This window comes from Thermobia domestica, chromosome 17, assembly GCF_964235325.1.
Source record: "Thermobia domestica chromosome 17, izTheDome1.hap1.1, whole genome shotgun sequence".
Taxonomy (NCBI): domain Eukaryota; kingdom Metazoa; phylum Arthropoda; class Insecta; order Zygentoma; family Lepismatidae; genus Thermobia; species Thermobia domestica.
The window spans coordinates 92462891-92488321 of record NC_137470.1 but is presented as its reverse complement, the minus strand read 5'-3'; the positions used below and the strand labels follow the sequence as shown (position 1 = coordinate 92488321).

At 34.3% G+C, this 25431-nt stretch overlaps 1 protein-coding gene across 2 annotated transcripts in view; it reads left to right on the top strand.

Moving 5' to 3' along the window:
* Positions 1-25431, top strand: part of LOC145673886 (protein twisted gastrulation-like) — a 133005-nt gene that overhangs the window by 104584 nt on the left and 2990 nt on the right. For both annotated transcript variants that reach the window (XM_081743677.1, XM_081743679.1), the window contains exons 3-4: positions 6489-6695; positions 13652-13853. In XM_081743677.1, the coding sequence (XP_081599803.1) occupies positions 6489-6695; positions 13652-13853 (409 nt within the window). The remainder of the gene's footprint in view (positions 1-6488; positions 6696-13651; positions 13854-25431) is intronic.

The following is a 25431-nucleotide window of genomic DNA, read 5'->3' as shown; positions in this document are numbered from 1 at the left end:
TTCTTTTTTTTTAAAGAAAGTTTTTCAATCGAAAACAGCATAATGATAATCAATGTGAAATATGTAAATAATATTTTAGGAGAAATATATAGAAATGATGTCACAATCAGTTCGAGAACAAATAGTTGCAGAATTACATAAAAGTGCAAGACGAAACTATCCTCGAATACCCGTTATAACGAAAGGGATTCATGATTTATGGCAAGCTGATTTAGTTGAAATGAATAGTGGAAAATTGAAAGGTCTAGCAAAAATTAATCGAAATTACAAATATTTATTAACTGTGATAGATACATTCTCTAAATATGCTTGGACTATTCCTGTGAAAAATAAAACTGGGAAAGAAATTACACAAGCATTTATAACAGTACTGAGAAAAGCAAACAAAAGCCCTAAATTTTTACAAACTGACAGGGGTCGAGAATTTTATAATTCAGAGTTTCAGAAGGCGATGAACCAAAATAACATTAAACATTATTCCACGTACAGTGATGTGAAAGCAAGTATTATTGAAAGATTTAATAGATCATTACGTAATTTAATGTGGAGACAATTTACACTGCAGGGAAATTATAAATGGATTGGCATTCTGCCGGAATTACTATTTTTCCATGGAATATCATACGGATTAGGTTGAGAAAAATTTGAGGTATCAAAATACCCAATCATGTCTTTTATATCGTTATAAATATTGTTGGTTTTAATATAGTAAATGAAAGAGTCAGTATCCATATAAGCAATACTAATCTTATCTCCATATCGAGGTTTCATTATATTATAATGGAATTCATACATTGCTAATTTTGATAATTCCAAAACTGTAGCTCCTACATAGATCAGTTTATTTAAAGTTACAAATTTTTTTAACATATGGAATAATGCAAGATTATCTCCTAATTTTACCCAATTTTGAAACTGATTTTGCGCTACTAATTTTTTACACTTTTTTCATTGTTAATTAATTTTATATCAATGCGTTTTCGTACATTCTCCATTGTCTTTCCGTATACAGAATTATTTAATAACTTATAGAAATCTTTTTCAAATTCAATTGTAGCATTTGCACGGCGTTGAGTATTTTCTTGTATATAAGATGCAAGCCATTTAGATTGACGAAACCATAATTTTTTATGTACTTTTACCAATATTAAACCTTGTTTTAGATAAAATTGTAATACTCTATAATGCAAGATATAATTCGATTTCGATTTAAGTGTCAATAGTAATTTTGAGTATTTACCATTTGGTGGAACTTCATTAGTGGGAGCACACGGAAAATCAGAATGGTATTCGTGTAAATAATTTGGATACTCTAAGTCCACTTCTAGAAAAAAAACATTCACTATCCGTGGACCAATTGATAATTTTATTTTTATCTTGCCAATTGTCAATTTTATCCTCCCACCGAAAACCACCATATGGTAAATAGTCAATCATTGATAGTCCGTACAGATTGTTCATGTCAATATACAGTAAATAAGATTTTTCTTTTTCCGCATCAAAATCATGTACGTAGGGATTATTAGCTTTGGCATACCTTAACACAGCTTGAGTAATACCTCCGCGAATCGATTTTTCTACAAACATATACATATTGATATCTGATAAAAGTTGAAGTTCAATTTTTGTTCTATATAACATGGCTTGCCAAGCAAACCCAGGTGCAGTAAAACAATTAATCGGATCAATGCAAAAAGCATTTAAACATGTCTTTCTAAAATTCTCCAATACATCTGCTGTGAGAAGTACATCACATTTTAAATATAGATCGTGGTAGTCCCCTAAATTTTCACATTTAAACACACGCCAAATCAGTTTTGCATATTGATAATCAGTCTCGGAAATTTGTGTTCCATTCAATTTATTAAATGCCTCTCTTTCAGGAAATTCAATTTCATTAAATGTATCTAAATATGTTATGTAATCGTAATAATAAATTCCCTTACGAAGAATTAAAGGGAACTTATCATCAGAAAAATATTGCTTTGTATAGACGAATTGCTCAGGTTTTAATTTTGACACCAAGTTTTCGAGACTGTATGGCAGGAATTTAAATAGGTCTACAAAACGTAACTCGATAGGTCTACCATTAAAATTAAAGTGCTTAGAGAATGTGATGTATTTCTCAGTGCTTTCAGCAATCACAGAAATATTGCCAGGGGTGCAACCTAATTCTTTCACAAATAAATGTGCATCATACCCAGACAAATTATGGAAGAAGACAGGGACAAAATTACTTTGACGTTTAATTTGTAAATTGCAATTGTTGCACACCGTGGCAATATACTGACCAGTTAAATGGTTATGATGTTTAACTTTTCTATTGTTACTCGTATATTTAATATAGCAAACAGAGCATTTTGTGGATAGATTAAACTCCTGTAACTGAGAACTATTTAATGGTATTAATGGTTTTTGTTGATCTAATATGTTTATGATTTTTCTTAATTCATTCTCCATAGCAGACATAAACTTCATCGATACATTTTCTCCCCGATAAATAACTAAATCTGATTTCATATAGTTGTTACTCCAACATACAATATAACCAAAACTGCATGGTATATGTTGCTGAATTTGCATTGTATGAGATCCACTTTGTTTATTTATAGGTTTTAATAAACTTTCAAAATCTGCAACTATTATGACATCATTCTGTAATAACAATTTTAGTTTACGAAATTTTAAAACATCTCCTTGTTTCGGCATGTTAATTTTGGTTGGAGTGTGTTCTTTACATAATATCTCATGTTCATCTAATTTTGATTTGTTATAAAAAGATACTAAACATCGTCTACAAATAAATGTTTGATGACTACCTAACTGATGTCTAACTAAACCATTTAAATTTGTAATTAAACAATAATGAGAGTTTAAATATAATAAATCTATATGTTTAAATACACCTGTATTTTTGCTTATACGTAACGGAAAAATTGTTTCATTATCATAATCAATGCCATATATATTAATAGAAATTTGTTCCTTAGTAAATACAGAATTATACATATGTTCAAATTTGCTTATGTGTTCTACTTCAACTGGGAATTTTATATTCGTTTTTTCAAATAATGGTAATAAAGTATTAATATATTGTATGTAATTATTCACACGATGTTAATTATCTTTTGCGGGATATAAAGCAGCTAGAATACTATACATGAAACATCTATTATCGTTATTTTGAATATTTATAACACATTTTGTGGATAAAATCCATTGAGGCAATTTTACATAAGTTTTCTCTTTATGATTTTTTAATAACGCATTGAGATTTTTTATAAGACAATAATGACTGTTGCAATTTTCTTCACAATACAGTAAATCTATACGTTTATCTACACATGTGTTTTCGCTTATACGTAACGGAAAAATTGTTTCATTATCATAATCAATGCCATATATATTAATAGAAATTTGTTCCTTAGTAAATACGGAATTATACATATGTTCAAATTTGCTTATGTGTTCTACTTTAACTGGGAATTTCATATTAGTTTTTTTCAAATAATGGTAATAAAGTATTAATATATTGTATGTAATTATTTACACGATTTGGTTGTTCTTTTACTGGATGCAACGCAGCTAGAATGCAGTACATAAAACATCTATTATCATTATTTTGAATATTTAGAACACAATTCTTTTTAGATAAAATCCATTGAGGTAATTTTATAAATGATGAAGCTGACAGAGGATCATATTTACTGATTTTAATTTCTAAGTGATGGTTTGGTTCAGAACATAAAGACCACCCAGATTTCTTAATTGCTCTATTTTCTTGTTCAACTAAAATTTTATTAAATAGTTTTTTAATTATAGAATTCACATCTGTACTCGGTAAAATAATTTCGTTACCACTATTTACAAAGAATTTACATGTTTCTAAATCTACTGGTTTTACAAAAGTTGTAGCCAAAGGAAAAATTTACTTTAAACGATGTATTAGTTTGTTCTTGTTTTAATATATCTAAACAGTCTTTTCTTTTATTATTTAAAAAACATCCACTATCCTCATTTAAAACAGTATCACATTTTAAAATGATTTTTTTTTTCAAATTATTATTAAATAGAGTATCAGTTGGTGAATTGATAGTATTTGATTTAACCTTTTTTGTTGCCATTTTTTTTAAAAATAACTCAAAGTTACTATAATAATTCTGAAGTGAGTTTTTATAATATAATATTATTATTATAAAATGTCTTACCTAAAAAAGAAAACAAAACCACACTAATAATATAAGCGCACACACACAAAAAATCTGAACTTTACACTTCAAACACCAAACAGGAAGTGATTACAAAAAACATCTCGGTCAGTCTTTTATACCTGTGTGATCGCATTACGTCATATTGCGCAATCGGGATGAGTCACGGTCGGGGATTCCTCTCTTTTTTTTAAATCCTATCGTTGAATGACAAGTTATATCTTTGTGATTGATTGCATTACGTTCAGGGATTCCTTTTTTTCAATCCTATCGTTGAATGACCGTATTGTCTTTTAAAGAGAAAACTAGCTCAATGTTTTTAAAATCCGGATGAATGACGTAATGAGAATTATCCACATATGGCGGAAGTTATTATGTAACTGATAACAAAACACGGAAGTTCGCATTCCTCTGCAATCTTTAAATAATCTCTGTTATGTTCAAATATAGGTTAGAACAAGTTCACTCCTAAAATGACTATATTTACTATAGAGGGTTAGAACGAGTTTACCCCTTAAAAATGGACTATGCTCAAATAGGCGTTGAAAAATAGGCCAACTGCTATGTTACAGTAGAACGAGTACACCCTTAAAAGGGAACGTACTCTCTGCTATGTTCAATTAAGGGTGGAATCCAAAACGAATACACCCCTATTCTCTGCTATGTTCATTATGTTCAAATAGGGGTGGAATACACCCCCGTAGTCTTATGTATTCTTTGCTATCTTCAATTAAGGGTTGGAAAATAAGTCATACTCTTTTACTAGTTCTGCTATGTTAAAATAAGGGTTGAAAGGGAACGAGTCCACCCCTGCTATGTTTCGTAGTCTCTGTCTGATGTGCTATGTTGAAATAGGGGTTGGAACGAATACAACCTCATTACACCCTTGTTATGTTATGTACTCTTATGTGTTATATAATCTTCACTATGTTTCGTAGTCTCTGTCTGATGTGCTATGTTGAAATAGGGGTTGGAAAATATGCTCATAAAAGGGAATGAATACACCCCCTAAAATGGAGGTTGTTGTGTGTTACGTAGTCTTATGCTCTGCTATGTGTTCATAGTCTCAGTGTAATTTCTGCTATGTTCAATTAGGGGTGGGAATACACCCCCTGTGCTATGTCCGCTATGTTTCGTAGTCTCTGTTATGGTAAAATAAGGGTTGGAAAATAAGCCGTATTAGATCTGCTATGTAATCTGTGCTATGTGTTAATAGGGGTTGGAAAATATGCTCATAAAAGGGAATGAATACACCCCCTAAAATGGAGGTGGTTGTGTTTATTATCTGCTTTGCTATGTGTTCGTAACTGCTATGTTACATAGTCTTATGCTAAGGGGTTGAAAACGAGTTCACCCTTGCTTTGCTATGTGTTCGTAGGGGTTGAAGAACGAGTACACCCCTAAAATGCTGTGTGTTCATAGTCTCAGTGTAATTTCTGCTATGTTAAAATAAGGGTTGGAAAATAAGCCATGTTCTTTTATTAGCTGTGCTATGTATTATCTGTTCTGCTGTGTGTTCATAGTCTCAGTGTACTTTCTGCTATGTTAAAATAAGGGTTGAAAAATATGCTCATAAAAGGGAATGAATACACCCCCTAAAATGGAGGTGGTTGTGTTTATTATCTGCTCTGTTATGTTTCGTAGTCTCTGTCTGATGTGCTATGTTCATTGTCTGCTATGTTGAAAAAATGCTCATGAAAGAGAACGAGTATACCCTTGTTATGCTATGTGTTAATAGGGGTTGGAAAATATGCTCATAAAAGGGAACGAGTTCACCCCCTAAAAAGTGGTCATAAAAGAACGAATACACCCCCTAAAAAGTGCTCATAAAAGGGAACAAATTCACCCCTAAAATGGAGGTCGTAAAAGACCGTGGGTTCACGGTGCAAGGTGCTCAATTTCCCAGGGGCTTGTGAGTTGTCCAATACTGTTCCAGATCGATCCATTTTCTACTACTGTTAAGATTTGAAAAGCCTTGTTTAGTAACGCACACAATTCACAAATTTTCCACCATTACTAACGGGGACTTGTCGATACTTACCTTTCATTAAAAATTAAAAGGGGTCCTTAGAACGGTATTGCTGTTTAGGTGAATGAAATCTATGAGAAAGATTGGGACAGAGTAACTGGTTGTACTGCGAAAATATTAGATTGTTTTCGCGTCTCTTCAAATGCAAAGTAAGTTGCAAAATTTGACTATGTGTACAAAGTTAGATAGATACAGTATATTATTCATTGTCGTAATATGTAAGTTAAAATATTATTTTCATTTTGTTTCAGATATGTGTCCAAAACCAAACAATACAATGGGTGAGTTGAGCCGAAAGAGCCACGTGGAAGAATTTCAGACAACATTTCCAGACTTGTTCGTCGCTCTTACATCGGGTCCTGATGATGCGAATCGTTGGCATAGTTTTACATTTCCTGTGGATTTTAACATCGCCTTTTATCGGACCAAGTACGAAAAAGAAATTAAATACAGAATATGTAAGTATAAGAACTGTTACTGTATTTATTCGCAGCGAAACATGTTTGAAATTGATTTATAAGACAAGTATATTAAAACAAGTTCGTATAAACACCATGAATCGATATCGTTTTGGAAATTTTCCATGATATAAAATCTTGTTTGAACAAGAAAGAAGAAATACAGAGAATAGGAATATTCGTAATGCATTATATCAATTATGTGCGAAAAGGAAGGGAAGTAAATGAGAAAGAATAACCAACTTTTGACGGCACAGTTCGCTAACGATAATGAAGCATCTGGTTCAATCGTACAACAGAAAAGAAATCTGGAAGCCTTAATTTCTTCAGCAGTAGGAATATTTATCAAATGGAGTAAAGGTCAATGATATAGGATGGGTTTCTAAATAGTTATAGAGGATCCATCATGAGATCGTCCCTGAAGTTTGTTACGTCGTGCGGAGTGAAAATACATCCCCTACTTTGATGCTAGTGTTACCAACCACGGCCACTCTGTTTTATGCCATTAACAAGACTACCATTATAGATGCACCGACAAAACCTTGACACGTGAGTAGTGACAACACTACTGCGAGCTTTCAGAGACCTTCTCTTGGTGGCTCCTCTATAAAAAGACGCAAAGGTTTGCTCTAAATCCAATATTTTTTCAGATTGTGATCCCGTACTACTGAAGCAAAATCCAATCGTAAAATGTAGCCAAAAAAATGTAAGAAGGAATCAAAACGTTATTATATATTGAAAATTTGAAAGTTGGAGAGAAAAAGTAGTCATTTGAAACTTCGAAGAATATGTCGTAAGTTGAGACGAAAGAAATACATGAACTAGATAATGGAGAATTTTGAACTTTGCATGTGTTAGGTAACGGCATGGTACACAAGAAACCAGAGCTAAAATGATGTAATGAGGAAAAGAAGGGGTCGAGCTTCTTGCAGTGGTAAGCATGTTACACAGAATATTAACTTCATAGTCCGCTCACTCTGCTGCTCAAAGATCACTATCTAAAGTTTAATCCAATCATTTTACGCAGGTTTTATTAGTATAGCTAAATAGTTAAAACGAAATATGGATTATATAACGAGGTTTCCATATGATAAACAACTTCAAAAGTGGTTAGTACATACTATGAAAGTGTTGCAGCCGTATGGTACTGTTCTACAGTTTCCACTTCCGCATAGTGAAGGGATAGCCGACTTACTTTGCCTAATGTTGGTTACGAAAAATAGATGTGTGGGCAGAAACACTTGGCCCATGTAAGCCTTCTCTTCATTAGACTGAGGAGCTCCACCTTGTTCTGGTAGTGGTTGAAAAATGTCCTAGATGACAAGGTATAACACCTAAAACTTAACCATTAAATCACTAATTCAATATTGCACTCAATATTGAGTGAGTAAATGAAGGATACCTTAAACAGAAACAAATCAATAGTGCAGAGGAAAGTAAAATCAAAGGTGAAAGAAGAAAAGTAAGTGCTGAAGTTAAGAAATTGGAAGAAAAGAAGAAACATATTGAATTATGTTAGGATTTAGATTTCTGAGCTTTAAGCATCTATGACCATTTAGCCCGTCACGTTTTGAGGGATGACGTCCCTCGGCGAGCACACAACCCGGGGAAAGGGAAAAAAGAAGGATTGAGGAAGGAAGGAAGCGGCCTGGGACCTATAAGTTAGGTACCACCCCGGCATTTGCCTGGTGTGAATGAGGAAAACACAGGAAAACCTCATTCAGGGTGGCTGGCCTGAAAAAGCGCTTTACACTTTTTCGACCGAGCTCCCCCACCGGGAATCGAACCTAGGACCGCTTGCACTGAAGGCGAGAGCGTTAGCGACTACGCTACGAGGGGGCACTGAATTATGTTACAAACAAGAACAAGACGCTCTCGGAAAACAAATTCAAGAACTGAAAGCAAAATAAAATTCTGTTTACAAAATGTAAAGTGAGAAATAATGTATCTGAGTTGGCAATATTAGGACTGATATTGGATCCCGGTGGCTCAGTGGTAGTGTTTACTTCTGGTTTAGGGGTCCTTGGTTCGATCCCAGCTCGTGCCCGATGAACTTTGTGGTGAACAAACACCATGTGCATGAGTTTTCTCACGGTCCTTCCGTTTCCTCCCACTTTCTTCATTCCACCATTTCATTCTCATCATCACTGTCTCTAGCCTAGACGGCATAACCGTGGAATGTAAAACTTTAAGATTTAATTTCATTTCATTTTAGGACATAGTAATATTTCATTTCATTTTATTTATCCTCCATTCTGTACAAACTTGGAAATAATTTTCCGATAGTACATGGGATTCGTCATGTACATATATTAGACACATTTGTTAAACATAATTCATACATTTATATATTATAGTAATTTGAAATATTATTACACTAATACTACAGCATGCCTATCATAAATGGACCTATCTTGTTACTTTGTTACTACTATTTAAATTGTGACTATTTAATTGATTATATTCATCTATTGTATAGGAGCAATGTGACAATAGGTATTCTTTTAATTTTCTTTTGAATGCAACATTAGACTTGATTACCTTTAATTTGTTTGGTAACTTATTGTATAGCATAATACCAGCATACTTTACTCCCTTATCGTACATTGCTGTTCTATGGTTTGGCGGATGAAAATTAGTCTTTTTTCTTGTGTTATAACAATGCACGTCACCGTTTGTTGTGTACTCATTTATATTGGATCTTACAAATTCTATGAAGAAATATATATACAAACATGGTAACGGTTGTACAGCTAGTTCTTTAAAATATTTCCTACAGGACTCTCAGGGTCCTACAAGCTAGGATTCGTACAACTCTTTTTTCGAAGAACAAAAATATCTCTACTTTTTACAGTATTTCCCCAAAATATTAATCCATATCTTAATATAAATTCAAATGAGCAGTAATATAATATTTTTGCTGTATTTCAGTTTATAGTATTTTTAATGATTTTTACTGCGAAACACGTTTTTCTTAGCCTATTCGCATTTTTTTCTATATGATAATCTCATTTTAAATTTGCTGATACATGTACACCTAAAAATTTTACAGAACTAACTTGTTTTATTTCGTTTTCTCCTATTTTTATACTTCTTTTATCTAGATTGTAGTTTGTTAATTTAAAGCTTATTGACAAGGTTTTTTCTGAATTTACTGTTAACTTATTATGGTCAAACCAGTTCGTTAGCTGTTTTACGGTATTTTCTATGTTAGTATTTAATTGTTGATAGTTTTCACCTGTTATTGCTACACTTGTGTCATCCGCGAATAATGTGGGTTTTGCAAAGTTTAAATTATCCAGGAGATCGTTTATATATATCAAAAACAGTAATGACCCAAGAATTGATCTTTGTGGTACGCCGCATTTTATTTTATTCATTGTAGATGTGAAAGTAGTTACTTTTGAGTTTCTCCCATCTACTCTAGTTATTTCCACCACCTGCATTCTATCTGTCAAATACGAATGAAACCAGTTTCTTATTACTCCTCTTATTCCATATTTCTCTATTTTATATAAAAGTTCTCTATGAGGCACTAAGTCAGACGCTTTAGTAGGGTCTAAAAACAATCCTATGAACTTATTCTATATATCTATGAACTTATTCTTTCTTTTATCTAGTAGTTCGCTTACGTAATTCAGATATTGGTAAATAGCAGTTTCCGTTGATTTTCCTTGAATAAGTCCATGTTGATCTTTTTAAATTGTTCCAGTGCTGTTTGTTCATTGCTAATTCTAATATTTTCGCAAATGTTGTAATAAGAGAAATCGGTCTATAGTTACTGATATCCATTTTATCTCCCTTTTTTATAAATTGGTTTAACTTTGGTAACTTTTATCAGGAAATACTCCTGTTTGGAAAGAAAGGTTCATTAAATAGCATAAAACTTCAGCTAGAGAACTGTTTACAACTTTTTTGATAAGCGCAGGCGGTACTTCATCAATGCCTGCTGACCATTTATTTTTCACTTGATTGATAATTTTAATTACGTCGGTCACATTTGCAGGATATATGTACTTTGAATTTACATTATTTCTTATATTAACTTTTCCAAATTGGTTGCTATTTTTGTGTTTGTCATATATTCTACTTAAATTTGTGTAATAAGAATTGAATGTGTCTGAAATCATTTGTGGGTTATGAATTACTCCATAATTGTTTTATTTCAGTAATATTTTCTCTTGTTTGATTTATTTTACTTTCATTATTTACTAATAACCACATCGCTTTGGTTTTATTAGCCGAATGCTGTACTATAGTTTCGTTGTGCATTTGTTTGCTGCTATAATTACACGTTTATATATATTTTTATATTTCTTGTAATATTTTTCGAATGCTTCAGTAATATTTCCTTTCTTCCTTAACAAGTTTAGTGTTTTCATTTTTTGACTGAAAATTTTAATACCCTGAGTACACCATTGTTTGGAAGATTTTGTTTGTAAAGTAACACTTTATGAGAAAAGCTACATTGAAATAGTAACTAAAGTTATCAAGAAAACCGTTCCAGGCTTCATTTACGTCATTGTGCAAAAATGCTTCTTCCTAATTTTCATCTGTAATTAGCATTTTAAAGTGCATAATATTATTTGTATTAAAATTCCGCCTATATGCGTGTATTTTTTCTTGTTCCCGTTTTAAAGACATACTTTCATTTATTGGTGCATTAATAGTGAAGAGTTGACCGAGGTGGTCAGAAAACCCAGTGTTCACTACCCTAGCATGACTATTTAATATTAAGTCATTTATCAGAAGTTGATCTATTGCTGTTTTGCTATTTTCGGTTATTCTAGTAGGTGTTCGTACGATTGCTTTCAGGCCATTCGTTTCTAACATAGCATTAAATTTAAAATCAATCGTTTTCGGTTTTCAAAAAATCAACATTTATATCCCCTATTACTGCTACGTTTTTTCTTCTTCCTTGGTAATATCTGACAATTGTTTCCAGTTTGTTTGTGAATAAGTCTAAGTTACCGTCAGGTGTTCTATATAAACGTACTATAGCTAAATTACATTGCAATAATTCTATTATGCTACTTTCAAAATGTTTGTCTACATTAAAATTTTCAAATTTCGTATTTTTGTTTGCATCCAAGCCTGCTTTAACCAATATGCACGATCCCCCTCTGTTCATGTGACATCTACTTGAATTTGCTAGTAATTTGAAACCTTCTACATGTAGGTGCTCTGTTTCATTTACCTTGTGCCAGTGTTCAGTTAATCATATATCTACATCACGTAAATCATCTAGCATTGCTATTTCTAACATAAGCCTTTTTTGAGTGTTCCACCCCTGCACATTTTGGTGATAGACTTTTATTTGTATTATGTTTGTTTTGTTTTGTGTGTGCTTATCATCACTAAAAAAATCATCTAATAAGTTTTTTGGAAGCTTTTTGTTTCTCATTGGTTTCTGTTGTTTTTCTCCCTTCCCAAAGTTTGCACTTGGGTCGCTTATAACCTTTGCACTTGAATCTTTAGTTTTTACATTTGCACTTGAATCGTTACTGATACTTGGATATTTGTATCGGCCATTACTGGCATATTGGTCTGACCATCAGAGGTGATTGGGGAATTAATTTCATGCCATGGCAGAGGAATTGGTTGCAGTTTGGTTTTATTTTGTATCATGTCTGCTAGTGTTTTTGCTATTTTTTCTTTACCTATTTTATTTAGGTGAAGCCCATGTCTTGTGAATCAAGATCTCTTTACATCAACATCAACAAATGTACAGTTTGGGTATAGCTTCACCCACTTCCTGAGTTTGTTATTTACTTCACATATTTCATCATTTACACAAGAGAAATTGGGTAGATCATGGCTATAAGGTATACCTACTACAATAACATTCACCCCTTTCACAGATTTTAAAAATGTGCACATTTCTTTAAATATCTCACCCGATTCATTTTTTGCTACATCATTTGCTCCAGCCCAAACCACAAGATAATCACATTGTACTAAAGAATGACTTATGCTCAAGATATCTTTCGCCCTCTCACCCGGCTTTACTATAGCACATACTTCATAGTCATTACCCAAAATATGTTTGATTTCTGGAGCACAATAAGAGTCTCAGGAAGAGTTGCCTGCATGTTATATTACTTTCTATTGTTTTTTCAAGCAAAAAAAAAAAAAAAAAAAGTAAAATTTGCAAGATCAAGGCATGTGGTACTGTATTATACATATATTATTATATACTTAAATTTTGTGTAAATAACAATTACTCATAGTTAACAAATATGTAAATGGTAATTAAAGGAGTGTGTTGGACCGATATGGAGATGGAGGAGGCCGTTAAAAAAGTGTATGATAGAACTTACCCCATATTTTCCCATTTATATTCAAGAATTTATGTCAGGGAAAGTGAAGGAAATAGATCTTTCCTTTTTTTGTGGGAACCCTGATTCATCTTCTACCAGCAAGATTACAAGCAGTCTTCAACTCGGGTGGCAGTTATGCACATTCCTAGGGGATCAGCGACTCAACTTTGTCTTACAGAGTTCATTATGTAGCTATAGGGGCTGGGTTTTAAGATACTGACATTTAGGTATAGGTCAGTATACGATTTCTTGAACAGTTTTAAGTTTGTTCTACATGTATGTATATAATATAAAATAAATTATGTCAATTTGTTTCTTCAAAAGTTATTTCACTCTGTCTTGCATTGTGGAAAACTAAAGCTTTCAAAGGACAAGCTTCTCGACTTAAGTGTTTTAGCACTTTTATTGAGTTGATTGGTGATTTCATTTTGAAGCTAACTAAAATTTCGTGTTACGCAAACTGTTTTGAAGTTCCTTTTTCTTGTTTCTATTGATATTACGTTCATATGAAAAGTTATACCATATCCTTATGGGAGCAAAGTTTCTTTTGGAAACGTGCGACTGCTCTTCAGAAAATGGAGAGTAAATAGATTCAAGCCAAGACTTTATTGATTCCTAATACTTTTATTCTTTCAGACACAGCGGAACAAGAAGTAGACCCAATGAAAGAGATAATTACGTTGAACTGCACAGTAATGTTCATGAGTCAGTGTATGTCATGGACGAAATGCAAGGAATCCTGCCGCTCCACAGGCGCAGCGAGCTACAGGTGGTTCCACGATGGATGTTGCGAGTGCGTTGGAGATACTTGTCTCAATTATGGAATTAATGAAAGCAGGTAAACATTCAAATAACTTCTTTATGTTTTTAAAACTGTGTTTGCTGTTCCATGGTATTAATTAATAGATTCTTGTCTTATTATATTTTCAAATAAAGAATTGAATTATAGGCTAGTGTGGAGGAAATCCAATGATAATCTCCATTTCACCAGTTGCGTCTTCCTTTGTTCAGTACAGTAGCGGATGAAACCGATAATTAAATTAATGATTCGTGTCTTATTTACTTCATCTAGTAATCATATTTCCGTGAACATTCAAAATAAATTACCCTGACATAAGGAAACAGATACCCGAATGCAACATGATTTTCTGGAAACACCGAGCGAAGGTTAAGGCCGGTGCAGGTAGTGATGTAAGCATTCAGTACAGTAAGTGGCACCATAGTGCACGCACGTGGTTGGGAGGAGCTGATGGAGTTTACCCGTGGTTACATAAATAGATATTGGGGATGTGGTAGAAGTAAGTCCATCATCAGTGCTATGCAGGCGCGACCCAGAAATTTTTGTTGGGAAGGGTCCATGCTTTGGGAGGGTGTCCAATACTACCAGCCACTACGTCTACGTAATATTGAACGGGTATTATTCTGCACCTGAAGAGGCGATAAGTAATTGTAAAATACTTCCACCTATATTTTCAGAAAAAATGATAGAATCGTATTGCTTTTACAAGAGCAAGAGTACAGATGAAGTGTAAGATCAAATTTACATGCTACATCAATCATTTGCCTGTTAAACTTTTATTAAGAAAGTGTGCAAATTTATGTTGACTTACGAAGTTTTGGCTGGGTCAGGATTCGGTAGACCCCTCGTGGGTGCGCCCCTAGTGCTATATTGCATGCAACGTTAACAACTGTTAACGGAATTCAGATAGGATAGAATGACATGCTTAAACCCAAGGTAGGTTCAACCGGGACCAATGACATATCTGAAACGAGTAGTCGTCCGGAGTGTAAGGATTCGTCATCCAAATTGCCAGTGACAACGCAGCCGTGGTTGGCTGATCAGCACAAACCGATCAATGTTTGCATAATGTGGGAAAATCTCGACACGTGTTTGAAAGAAACCATTTGCTTAAAAAGAACACACACACACACACATTATGATTCCTGCGGATGGCAAAGGATACCAACGTAATAACCAAGCTCGGGAATCAAACTTGAAATCCATAGAGCGCCCATGCATTGACAGCTTCGCCAATAACCTGAATGTATACAAAGCTATCCACACACAAATGCTGTTACCACGCAAATTATGATTTGATACAAACAAAACGAAGTTCTGTTTCAACCTCACCACAAACAACAGCAATAAACCACTATATTAGACTCATATTGAAAGCAATATAATTCAGCAATTATATTGTATTATCAGGAACATAGTATAAAGAAACTTATATTAGGCGGGCTATGCACATAACAAACAACGAGGAAATCAGTGAATTAAATGCATCCTCAGTTCAATTGATTGTATTTGGGATGTTTATGACAGCTACATACTTTATTTGTTGTAGGTTAACAATAATTTGAAAAAAAAAAAAAAAAAAACGAATGAAAAATATTAAAATAACAGAAGAACGCAGGTCTATTTACTATTTCTTCATCTTGCAGAATAAGTATCGCTCTTCCCGTTTCTCTCACGAAGTCCCACCCACAGGTCTGGAACCCAGACGTAAAATGTGATCTCGGAACCCTCAATTCATACAAATTTTTATTCATTTCGTCTGTACATATACTCTTGTTGGCTGGAGCATTATCATGACGTATAAGCAAAGTCTGTGAGAGTACGTTGTCGCAGTAGTTCCCACGGATGAGATTCAAACGCGAATAAAATTTCCATTGTAACGTAAAAAGAAAGAAAATGCAATTCTTTAAGTCCAGCGGCGGGAGCTCATGTGGTTCGGAATCCACGTTAATCAGTAGGTCCCGTCTCATATAACTTCGCTGCTGAAAGAGATATTAACCTCAAAACCAGCTCAACTCTTTGTTCATTGCACAAAATAAGTCTTCAAACTTAGTTCATAATAAAGATCACTATAAAATGACACGGACCACCACAAGTGTGAATAGCAGAACACATTTGGAGCAATCTTGCATTCTCTGATGAAAGCAGATTTTGCTAATTCTCGGGCAGCGGTCGACAATGGGTATGAAAGCGATCAACAGATCACCACGATTCACCAAAATTCTACCATCCTGCGGCGAAATACGGCGTGGGGAGTCGGTGTGGAGTGCAATTTAAGGAGATGTCGCAGTAACATTTTTTCTTTGAGAGACTAGCACAGTGTTGCGAAATTTATCAAGGTTTGCAAGATAAATTGCTATCTTCCTTTGAAACAGTCGAACTGTCGTAGGACGGCACATAAATGACGGGACACCACGTCATAATATAAACCTGACAACCGACTGAAAATAACATGGACATAATAGAACTCTAGATTCTGCCGTGGTCCGCACAATCCCCTTACATGAATCTACTGGCCGTAAACAAGTAATATGAGGCACTGTGTGAGGAGTGGTACCATATGTCGTAGGATGTAATCGATGATTTGCAGGATACCACTCCACATAGGGTTGAAGCTTTAAGTGCTGACAAATGGTGCTCCGCCAAGTACTGATTCCTGTATCAGAAATGGTTTCTTTTGTGCACTGGTATATAGCATTGGATACACTCATTTTTTGAGTGTCTTTAAAGTACACTACTTAGTACACTGTCCAACAAACTTCAACTTTTTATTTTCTACAAAAACAGAAGTAGCAATTCTCTATAGATTTTCTGTGCGTTGAGCACCGCCACAAACCCACAAAATATCATCAACACCACACACAATAAAATATCACACTAATCGCACAATTAAATATGTTCGTCTCACACATTTGAATATTGAACTAGTCCGGCTATCCGATACAAATATGGCACAAGCAAAGACTTGCAAACTAAAAGGTGGTCATAATCTGTTATGGCAATTTCGCAAAAATAGTTACTATGGAGGATAAATCTAGAGGATTCAAAGGACATTGTAATACTGAATAGTAAGAGATATTGAACTACCTCCACATTTCAACAAAAGCATCTAAAGCAGAAAAGAGCGGAACTGTTACTATTATTGAAACTTGAACACAAAATGAAGTTAAATTTTTAAAGGTGCCATGATAATCAAAATATTTAATGTACAGTAAAACCTGTCAACTTGACCACCTGCTTACCTGGGCCTGGCTCATCTTGAACCTGCGTTTTCCCCATAAGACATTCGTTACTTATTACTCTATAAGTTGGACACCTGTTTATCTTATAAGTTGGCCGCATTGAAGCAATGTTTACCTATGTTGGTAACGATAAATTTACCTGGGTATCTTAGCCACACAAAATACTGTTTTATTATTTTTCTTAACTGTTTCGTATTCTGATATGAGAGGCAGATGTTCTGTATTTGTGACTGGAGACAGAGAAGCAGGGATTCGCACGATTTGTTCTTGGAGGTCGATTGGAGAACACTATCTTGATAAAGGGGTGGTGAAGAAAGATCTGAATAAGAAAAACCACGTACAGGAATTCAGGAAATGGTTGTACGTATATATTTGTTTACCCTGTCTGTTTTGGTAAAGCCATTAGCTATATCGGCTCCTTTCATCAGTGAAAAGCTTTCGTAATTCCTTGAAATTCTCTCAAGGTTAACCATCTCAATTGTCAACTATTGGCACATGACGGCTTGTCGAAAAGTAGCGGAGAGCTTGACATATGAATTCCCTTAATATTTTCTCAAAACCTCTTTTGCTCCGAGGGGAACGCTTGTAGCTCATTAACAAGGCAAAAAGAATAAAAGAAATACGTTTAGAATGAGTTTGCAGATATGTTTCCTCTGTACAACAGAATTGAATAGACATTGGATTTTATCCAAAATGAAAACAAAACAAACAAAAACAAAAAGAACAGTAACAACTGAAAACAAGTCATATAACTACATATAAATTGTTCAATTTATAATTTTGCTTTTCTTGTTTTCAATCTGAATAGGTCAGTGTGCTACAATATCAATTTCAATAAACTGCATACATATGTTTCTATTTTTGTTTGTGTTGTTGTTTTCAATCCGAATAATTCCGTGTACCAGGCTAATTTTCAGATTAAACATACTGTACTATTTTTTTTTCTAGTACTGTGTATTGTCATAATTATTCTATATAGATTATTTAAAAGTAGCTGTCGTGTCATTGCTTATTAAAATTTTACAATCAAGTAATACTAGAAATCCTATTCTAAAAATACACCAATCACACTTACTTTCTGTAAGTTGGTCACCTGTCCAAGTTGGCCACTTTTCAGTGGATGGTGGCCAACATTAACAGGTTTCACTGTATTAAGGATCGATGTCGAACGTGGTATTCGATGGTGTGGTACTTCGATTCCAAATAAAAGTTTTACCTGGTATGAGAAGAAAACGGCAATCAAAGTCCACTGCATACATACGCAATGTCATGCAGCAAACCAGGAGCTTTCAGCAACAAAAGACACACCATCTTGTGTCTCCAGAGATCATCTCCTATGCAAAAGTGAGTTTGGAATACCAGTGTTGATAACAGACTCCTGTGACTAAATCCAATCCACCAAATGCCTCCCTTCTTCAAAATCAAAAGTCATTCGATGCCAATGGAATTTACATTAAACTGACATCCAAAAGAAGTAGGAAAATGACTGCCATCAATCACCTGTGAAATTAGTTGTTGGATTCTAACTTAAGAAATTATTACATCTAGTATCTTCAGTGACAACGGATTCTCAAAACTCCACATATATAGCGTATAAACAGTTCAGACTAAAATCAGGAACTTATCAGCAATGTTGACTCCTCCAAGAAGGTAATAATGAGTTTAATTAATGCTTCCGACATGTAGTCTCATATGGCGGTCGATGATCAAACATGACGCTAATACGAGAACAGCAATAAATATCGACATTTGCATAATTTTGCTTCAATTTATCCATGTCGAAATATATTAGTCCTTTCCTCCACTAGAAGATGTAGACTTTGGTAACATCTGGTTGGTAACACTGTAAACTTTTAATTTTTCACTATCTCTGAACGACGATTATAGGTTATGTTAGTACTTGCACATACTTTGTTCCAGTTTCTTCACCCCTATTCTGTGTGTTATTTTGACATCCATAACACCATTCTTGGCAACAGATGAGCCTAAATATTTAAAGTTGTCCACTTAACTCAGTTGTTCTCCTCCTCCTAGCCTTACTTCTCCATTTTTTCAATAAACTCGGGAAATTCCGTTTCCTTTCTATTAATTAAGCCTCTGTCTTCCAAAGACTTCCTCACACTCTCTACTTTCCTTTTTAACTTTTTTATTTGTATTGCATAATACAATATCGTCGACAAACATACTTCAGGGAGCTTTATACCTCACATCTTGAGTTATAACATCCATGACAACGTTGAAGAGATAAGAGGTTAAGACTGAGTCCTGGTGTAATCCAACTCTAACAGGGATTTAGCGTGTCAATTCCACACTACTCACTTGCGTGGTTGCTCCCGTATCTATATATATCTTGGATTATTCTTACATATTTCTGTTTCACTCCTTTCTTCCTGTGACACCTCATTCCTGTCATGGTACTCTGTCGTAGGCCTTTCCCAATTGAATAAAGACCATTTGCATTTTATAAATAATCTCTCCCTAGTTTCTCTTCGTATAAAAAGTGCGTCCATTGTACTCTTTCCTCGCATAAACCTAAATTTTTCTATTGATGTTTCTCCCTGTAATCGCCCTTCTATACTTTTCTCCCAAATCTTCATTGTATGTGATATTAATCTGATTTCTCTATAGTTCCCACAGTCCTGTATATCTCCTTTCTCCTTGAAAATAGGTACAATAATACTATCCCTCCATTGACTTGTCATTTTTCCTGTTCATAGATTTTCTGCATGACAATCTATACAATATCTATACCTTCTGGCCACAAACTCTTCCGTGCTTCTACTGGTATACCTGGCTTATTGATGATGCTGCTCGAAGATTTCGCTGAAAACTTTTCTCGTATTTTCTTCATTTAGAAAGCTTTTCCAAATAACCGCAGTGTCTATCTTTGATAGTTCCATTTCAAATCGTCCAGGGTGGTCCACACGACTGTCTCAGATTTTATTTATTTTTTAAAATAAGAAACTACATACAAAATTATTAGACCCATATTTTTTATTTTTGCTGAAAAAAAAAAATCTTCGATATACAGCCTTCCAAAATGGCTGCCCTCCTCTCGGATTGTTCGAAAAACTGAAAAACATGTCAAAAATTTTATTGTAGAGAAACGAGTGTACTTAGTAACATAATCGCAATAGCAGGAAGAGTATAAAGTTGTATGTTTCGGTGGAGGGCCAAAATTCGTCTATTGGTTCAATAGGAATCGCACAATTCACTCGCAATGTTGCCAACTTTGAAATTTTTGCTAACTTCAAACTTTTTTTTTTTTTTTTTGACCTCACGGGCAATATCAACCATCTGCTTCTAGCATGGAAATTTACCCCATAAGGTCTCTTGAAAATGTAAAGGACTTACGTTTCTGATTATTACATCCCACGTTATAGCATAATGAAAAGCTGAAAATTTCATTAAGACGCCATGTTTGGACGCCATTTTCTCAAAAACCCCACCTTTTAAAAGTCTGATTTTTTTAGAATTATTGGAGAAGTACCTAAGTATTTAATATCCGTTAACCGTTCATGCGGCTGCAGCCCCTAATATTCGCAATTAATTACTGAAATTTCGATTTTTGTATTTGAAATGTAAATATTTCCTATGGGCATTTAGGTCCTATACATAAGGCGAATTGAAAGGGGTACGAAAATTTTGAGAGATGAATCCTGACATCAAATCCATTAGAAAAGTTTCTATAAACATGAGTCGAATTCCGATTCGTTTTCGAGTTACAGGGTTCCCAACTCGGGACCCAAAATCGGCTCGGGACAATAGAAAATAAAATATATATTTCGCGTTAAATCAGAAACTGTGTGTTAAAGCTTTGATAAAGTTCAGAAAGTTGATTTGTATCAATATGGTGATTTTTACGTGCGTTGCATTTCGGTTGGCAGTGTTGCCAACTTGGAAGAACTTGTTTTCAAATGACACTGCGTGGATTTTATTTGATATTTGTTATTCATTAATGATTGTAAACATCACATGAAGAACAATTTTCCCCACATCACCACAGTTTTCGAAAATTTACATGTATTTCATTAAAAGGTTTTATCTCGTGCGTATTGATAGTTTGCGTGATTCGGTGTCGTAAACATCGTCCAAGTGTTCTCTGGAATCATGAAAATTGTTTTCACTGGTAACATGACATTGTAGTGCGCTAGTTAAGTGTTTGAGTGGATAACAATGGGGAAGTCCTATTACAGTAAGGACCGTATTAAATGTGTTGATTATGCTAAAAGCCATAAGAGGATTGTGCACAGAAAGAATTCTAGACAAAAATTTTATCTTGCGGTAAAATATATGGATTGCGTACAGCGTGTCTGCCCAAACGCACTATTAGGAGAGGATGATTATTTGTGTCCTGTACACAAGGCGATTTGAAAGGCAGTATGAAAAATTTTGAGAGGTGAATCCTTCACCGTAGTCTAGGTTTCACCGATAACGGCTGTTTTTAATGGCGACACATTCATGTTTAGCATGTTAACTGTCTGGTTAATGGTTTCCAAATCTACATTCAGAGGAACAAATTCTGCATCTTGCTGGTGCATAATTTCATATCTACACCTTCTTCCGTTCTCACACACATTCACGTTGTCCACGGTAAATATTCAAGGCACCCTTTATACAAATAATCATCCTCTCCTAATACTACGTTTTGGCAGACGCGCTGTACGCAATACATATATTTTACCACAAGATAAAATTTTTGCCAAGAATTCTTTCTTTACACAATCCTCTTATGCCTTTTAGAATAATCAACACATTTAATACGGTCCTTACTGTAGCAGGATTTCTCCATTGTTATTCACACAAACACTGTAACTAGTGCACTACAATGTCATGTTACCAGTGAAAACAATTTTCATGGTTCCAGAGGACACTAGGACGATGTTCACGACACCGAATCACGTAATGAACTGTTTCGTGGTTACAGCAGAATTTTTTGAATAAGTTCGAACTTGATGCATGGAGTTACAAGAGGTTTTGCAACAATAAAAAATATTTCTTCTTCTTCTTCTTCTTCTTATTATTATTATTAATATTATTATTAATAATAATAATAATACAACTTACACAGGCGTAGTTTTTTTTTCTGACATTTTGGTTTTACTAATGATGGCAAACACCAAGTGAAATTCACACTTAATGTTGCAAACTATCAATAACGCACGAGATAAAACCTTTTAATGAAATACATGTAAGTTTTCGAAAACTGTGATGATGTGGGAAAATTGTGCTTGATGTGATGTTTACAATCATTAATGAATACCAAATATCAAATAAAAACCACGTAGTGTCATTTGGAAACAAATAAAAGTTCTACCAAGTTGACAACGCTGCCAACCGAATTGCAATGCACATAAATATTATCATATTGATACAAATCAACTTTCTGAACTTCATCACAATTTTAACACACAGGTCTGATTTAACGCGAAATTTATATTTTATTTTCCATTGTCCCGAACCGATTTTGGGTCCCGAGTTGGAAACCTTGTAACTCGAAAACGAATCGGAATTCGACTCATGTTTATAGAAACTTTTCTACTGGATTTGATGTCAGGATTCATCTCTCAAAATTTTCATACCCCCTTTCAAATCGCCTCGTGTAGAGGACCTAAATACCCATAGGAAATATTTACATTTCAAGTACAAAAATCGAAATTTCAATAATCAATTGCAAATGTGAGGGGCTGCAGCCACATGAACGGTTAACGGATATTAAATACTTAGGTGCTTCTCCAATACATGTAAAAAATTCAGATTTTTAAACGGTGGGGTTTTTGAGAAAATGGCGTCCAAACATGGCGTCTTAATGAAATTTTCAGCTTTTCATCAAGCTATAACGTGGGATATAATAATCAGAAACGTACGTCCTTTAAATTTTCAAGAGACCTTATGGAGTAGATTTCCATGGTAGAAGCAGATAGTTGATATTGTTCGTGAGGACAGAAAAAAATGTTTGAAGTTAGCAAATATTTCACCAAAGTTGGCAACATTGCGAGTGAATTGCGCGGTTCCTATTGGATCAATAGACGATTTTTGGCCCTCTACCAAAACATACAACTTTATACTCTTCCTGCTATTGCGATTATGTTACTAAGTACACTCGTTTTTCTACAATAAAATTTTTAATTTGACATGTTTTTAAGTTTTTCGATCAATCCGAGAGGAGGGCAGCCATTTTGGAAGGCTTGTATATCGAAGGAGAAATTTTTTTCAGCAAAAAGAAAAAAATATGGGTCTAATAATATTGCATGTAGATCCCATATAAGAAAAATAAATGAAATCTGAGACTATGATGGGGACCAATTGTGGTCTGCCTGGACGATTTGAAATGGAATCGGTCACAACCCTACCGCCGTGTACCTTCGACTACAGCCTTGCCCTCAGTCGTTGCAAGTTTGTTCTTAAATGTTTGTATTTCGTCTTGAAACTTCCTGATTTGGTTTGACTTTTCGTTGGCTTGTGTTTGCACTACGTTGACTGAACCTTACATAGCCTCAAATCTTTAAAGTATCATTTCTATTTTGGTATTAGTTTGCTTAAATTTCGTATTTAATTGTTCTGTTACTTGCTGGGACACTCGTTCTTTTACTTGCTAAGTTATTTGTTCAATCCAGGCATTATTTTTTTTTCGGTTACTTGCTGAATTGTGTTCAATCTGGACATCCACTCGTTCTGTCACGTGCTGGATCATGTTCAATCCGGACATCCACTCGTTCTGTCACTTGCTGGATCATGTTCAATCCGGACATCCACTCGTTCTGTCACTTGCTGGATCATGTGCTCAAGCCGGGCATCATTTTGTTCTAATTTTTGTGTCACTGCATTCAATTGTTGACCTACTTGTCGAATCATATCAGCTACACTAAACATTTAATCCGTTGAGGACATGTTTTGTTCCACTCTATCACCAGGATTGTTACTACTGTTTTGAACACTCATTTTGATAGGTTCGTATATCTTTTCATTTTGTATTGATATATATTACATTTTTAATTACAAATTTGAGACTAGTATACTGTACTTCCAACTAGTCTCGAAATTTGCCGTGAGTTCGGCACCATAAAATACGTAACAATTTATATTACTAACTTCAGTTATTTAGCACAGTTAACTGCTTAAGATGTAATTCACTCAATGAATGTTCAATGATAACTCACAAAATAAAATAGATTTAAACTTGTGTATTTTCCGAAGACTTTTCCACATTTATCTTTTTTTTTAAACAATATTTCTTCCTTTTAAATTGAACATACATTCATTTACAATGGCGTCCTAGCGTATTATCATCTTAACTACCTAGAAATCTGTCTGGCCACAAAACCTAACAACAGATGTACAGGTCTGGCCATAAAAGAAAATTATATCTTCTGTACCGGACCATTGTCCATAACAACATTTACATATTTATATAGATTATCGTTGTTATCGATATTTTCTCTTGGCTTATTACCTTTCCATATCTTTTCTTGCATGCACAGGATCCCCAACTTTCTTTTTTCAAACTGATCTGCAGTCTCTCTCCCTCATCTGTCCATCATCCTGACGTTAAGTTTTCCCATTCTAACCTTCACATAAACTACTTACTTGAGCCAAACCTATTCGATTCAGCAGCCCTTACCCACTTCTCACAAAAGTCGGGTGACTCCGCTGCACGTGGCCTATAGGATACGCACTAGCATTTTCCGCGGCTTTGATGTAGGTTTTACGACAGAATGCCCATCCTGACGTCAACTACTAAAGTTGGAAATTTTTATTTTGGTGATTTACTGAGATAATGCTATGAAACATACAATCATACCAAATTTCAAGTTTTTATTGAAATTACCACAAACGTGGTATTCAATATCCAGAAAATCAGAATATGTCACATTTAAATAACACGAGGAATTGTTTTCATCCTTCCTTTTTACCTCCTGAAGATGTAAAGAAAATATATTTTTAATATTTCTTCTGAAGCCATAAACAAGCCAAATTTCAACTTTCTTCTTGGCATACCCAGCAGTCTGTTGTCCATAAACTTTCGAATTAGAATTATACATCCCAGGCGTATTTACCACACTAATTATGTTTTACATGACTTATTGTTTGCATTGTGGAACATTCTCCGCTCATTCGTTTGTTTGCCTTTTTGTACCAATTCTCTTTTGTTTCATAAAATGCTTCAGTTTTTATTTATTTATTGTGATAGCGCATATAAATTCTCATGGGGCACATAGAATCGTAAGGTCCCTACGCAACTACTCAGTATACCTATATCAGGGCGCAAAATTTCCCCTGGCGACTAGTGTTTAGTAGGAATGATTTCTGCCTAAACTCACAGGGCTGCGCAGTTTCTGTTTTTAACGACAATAATTCTCACTAAGTGAGAGAAA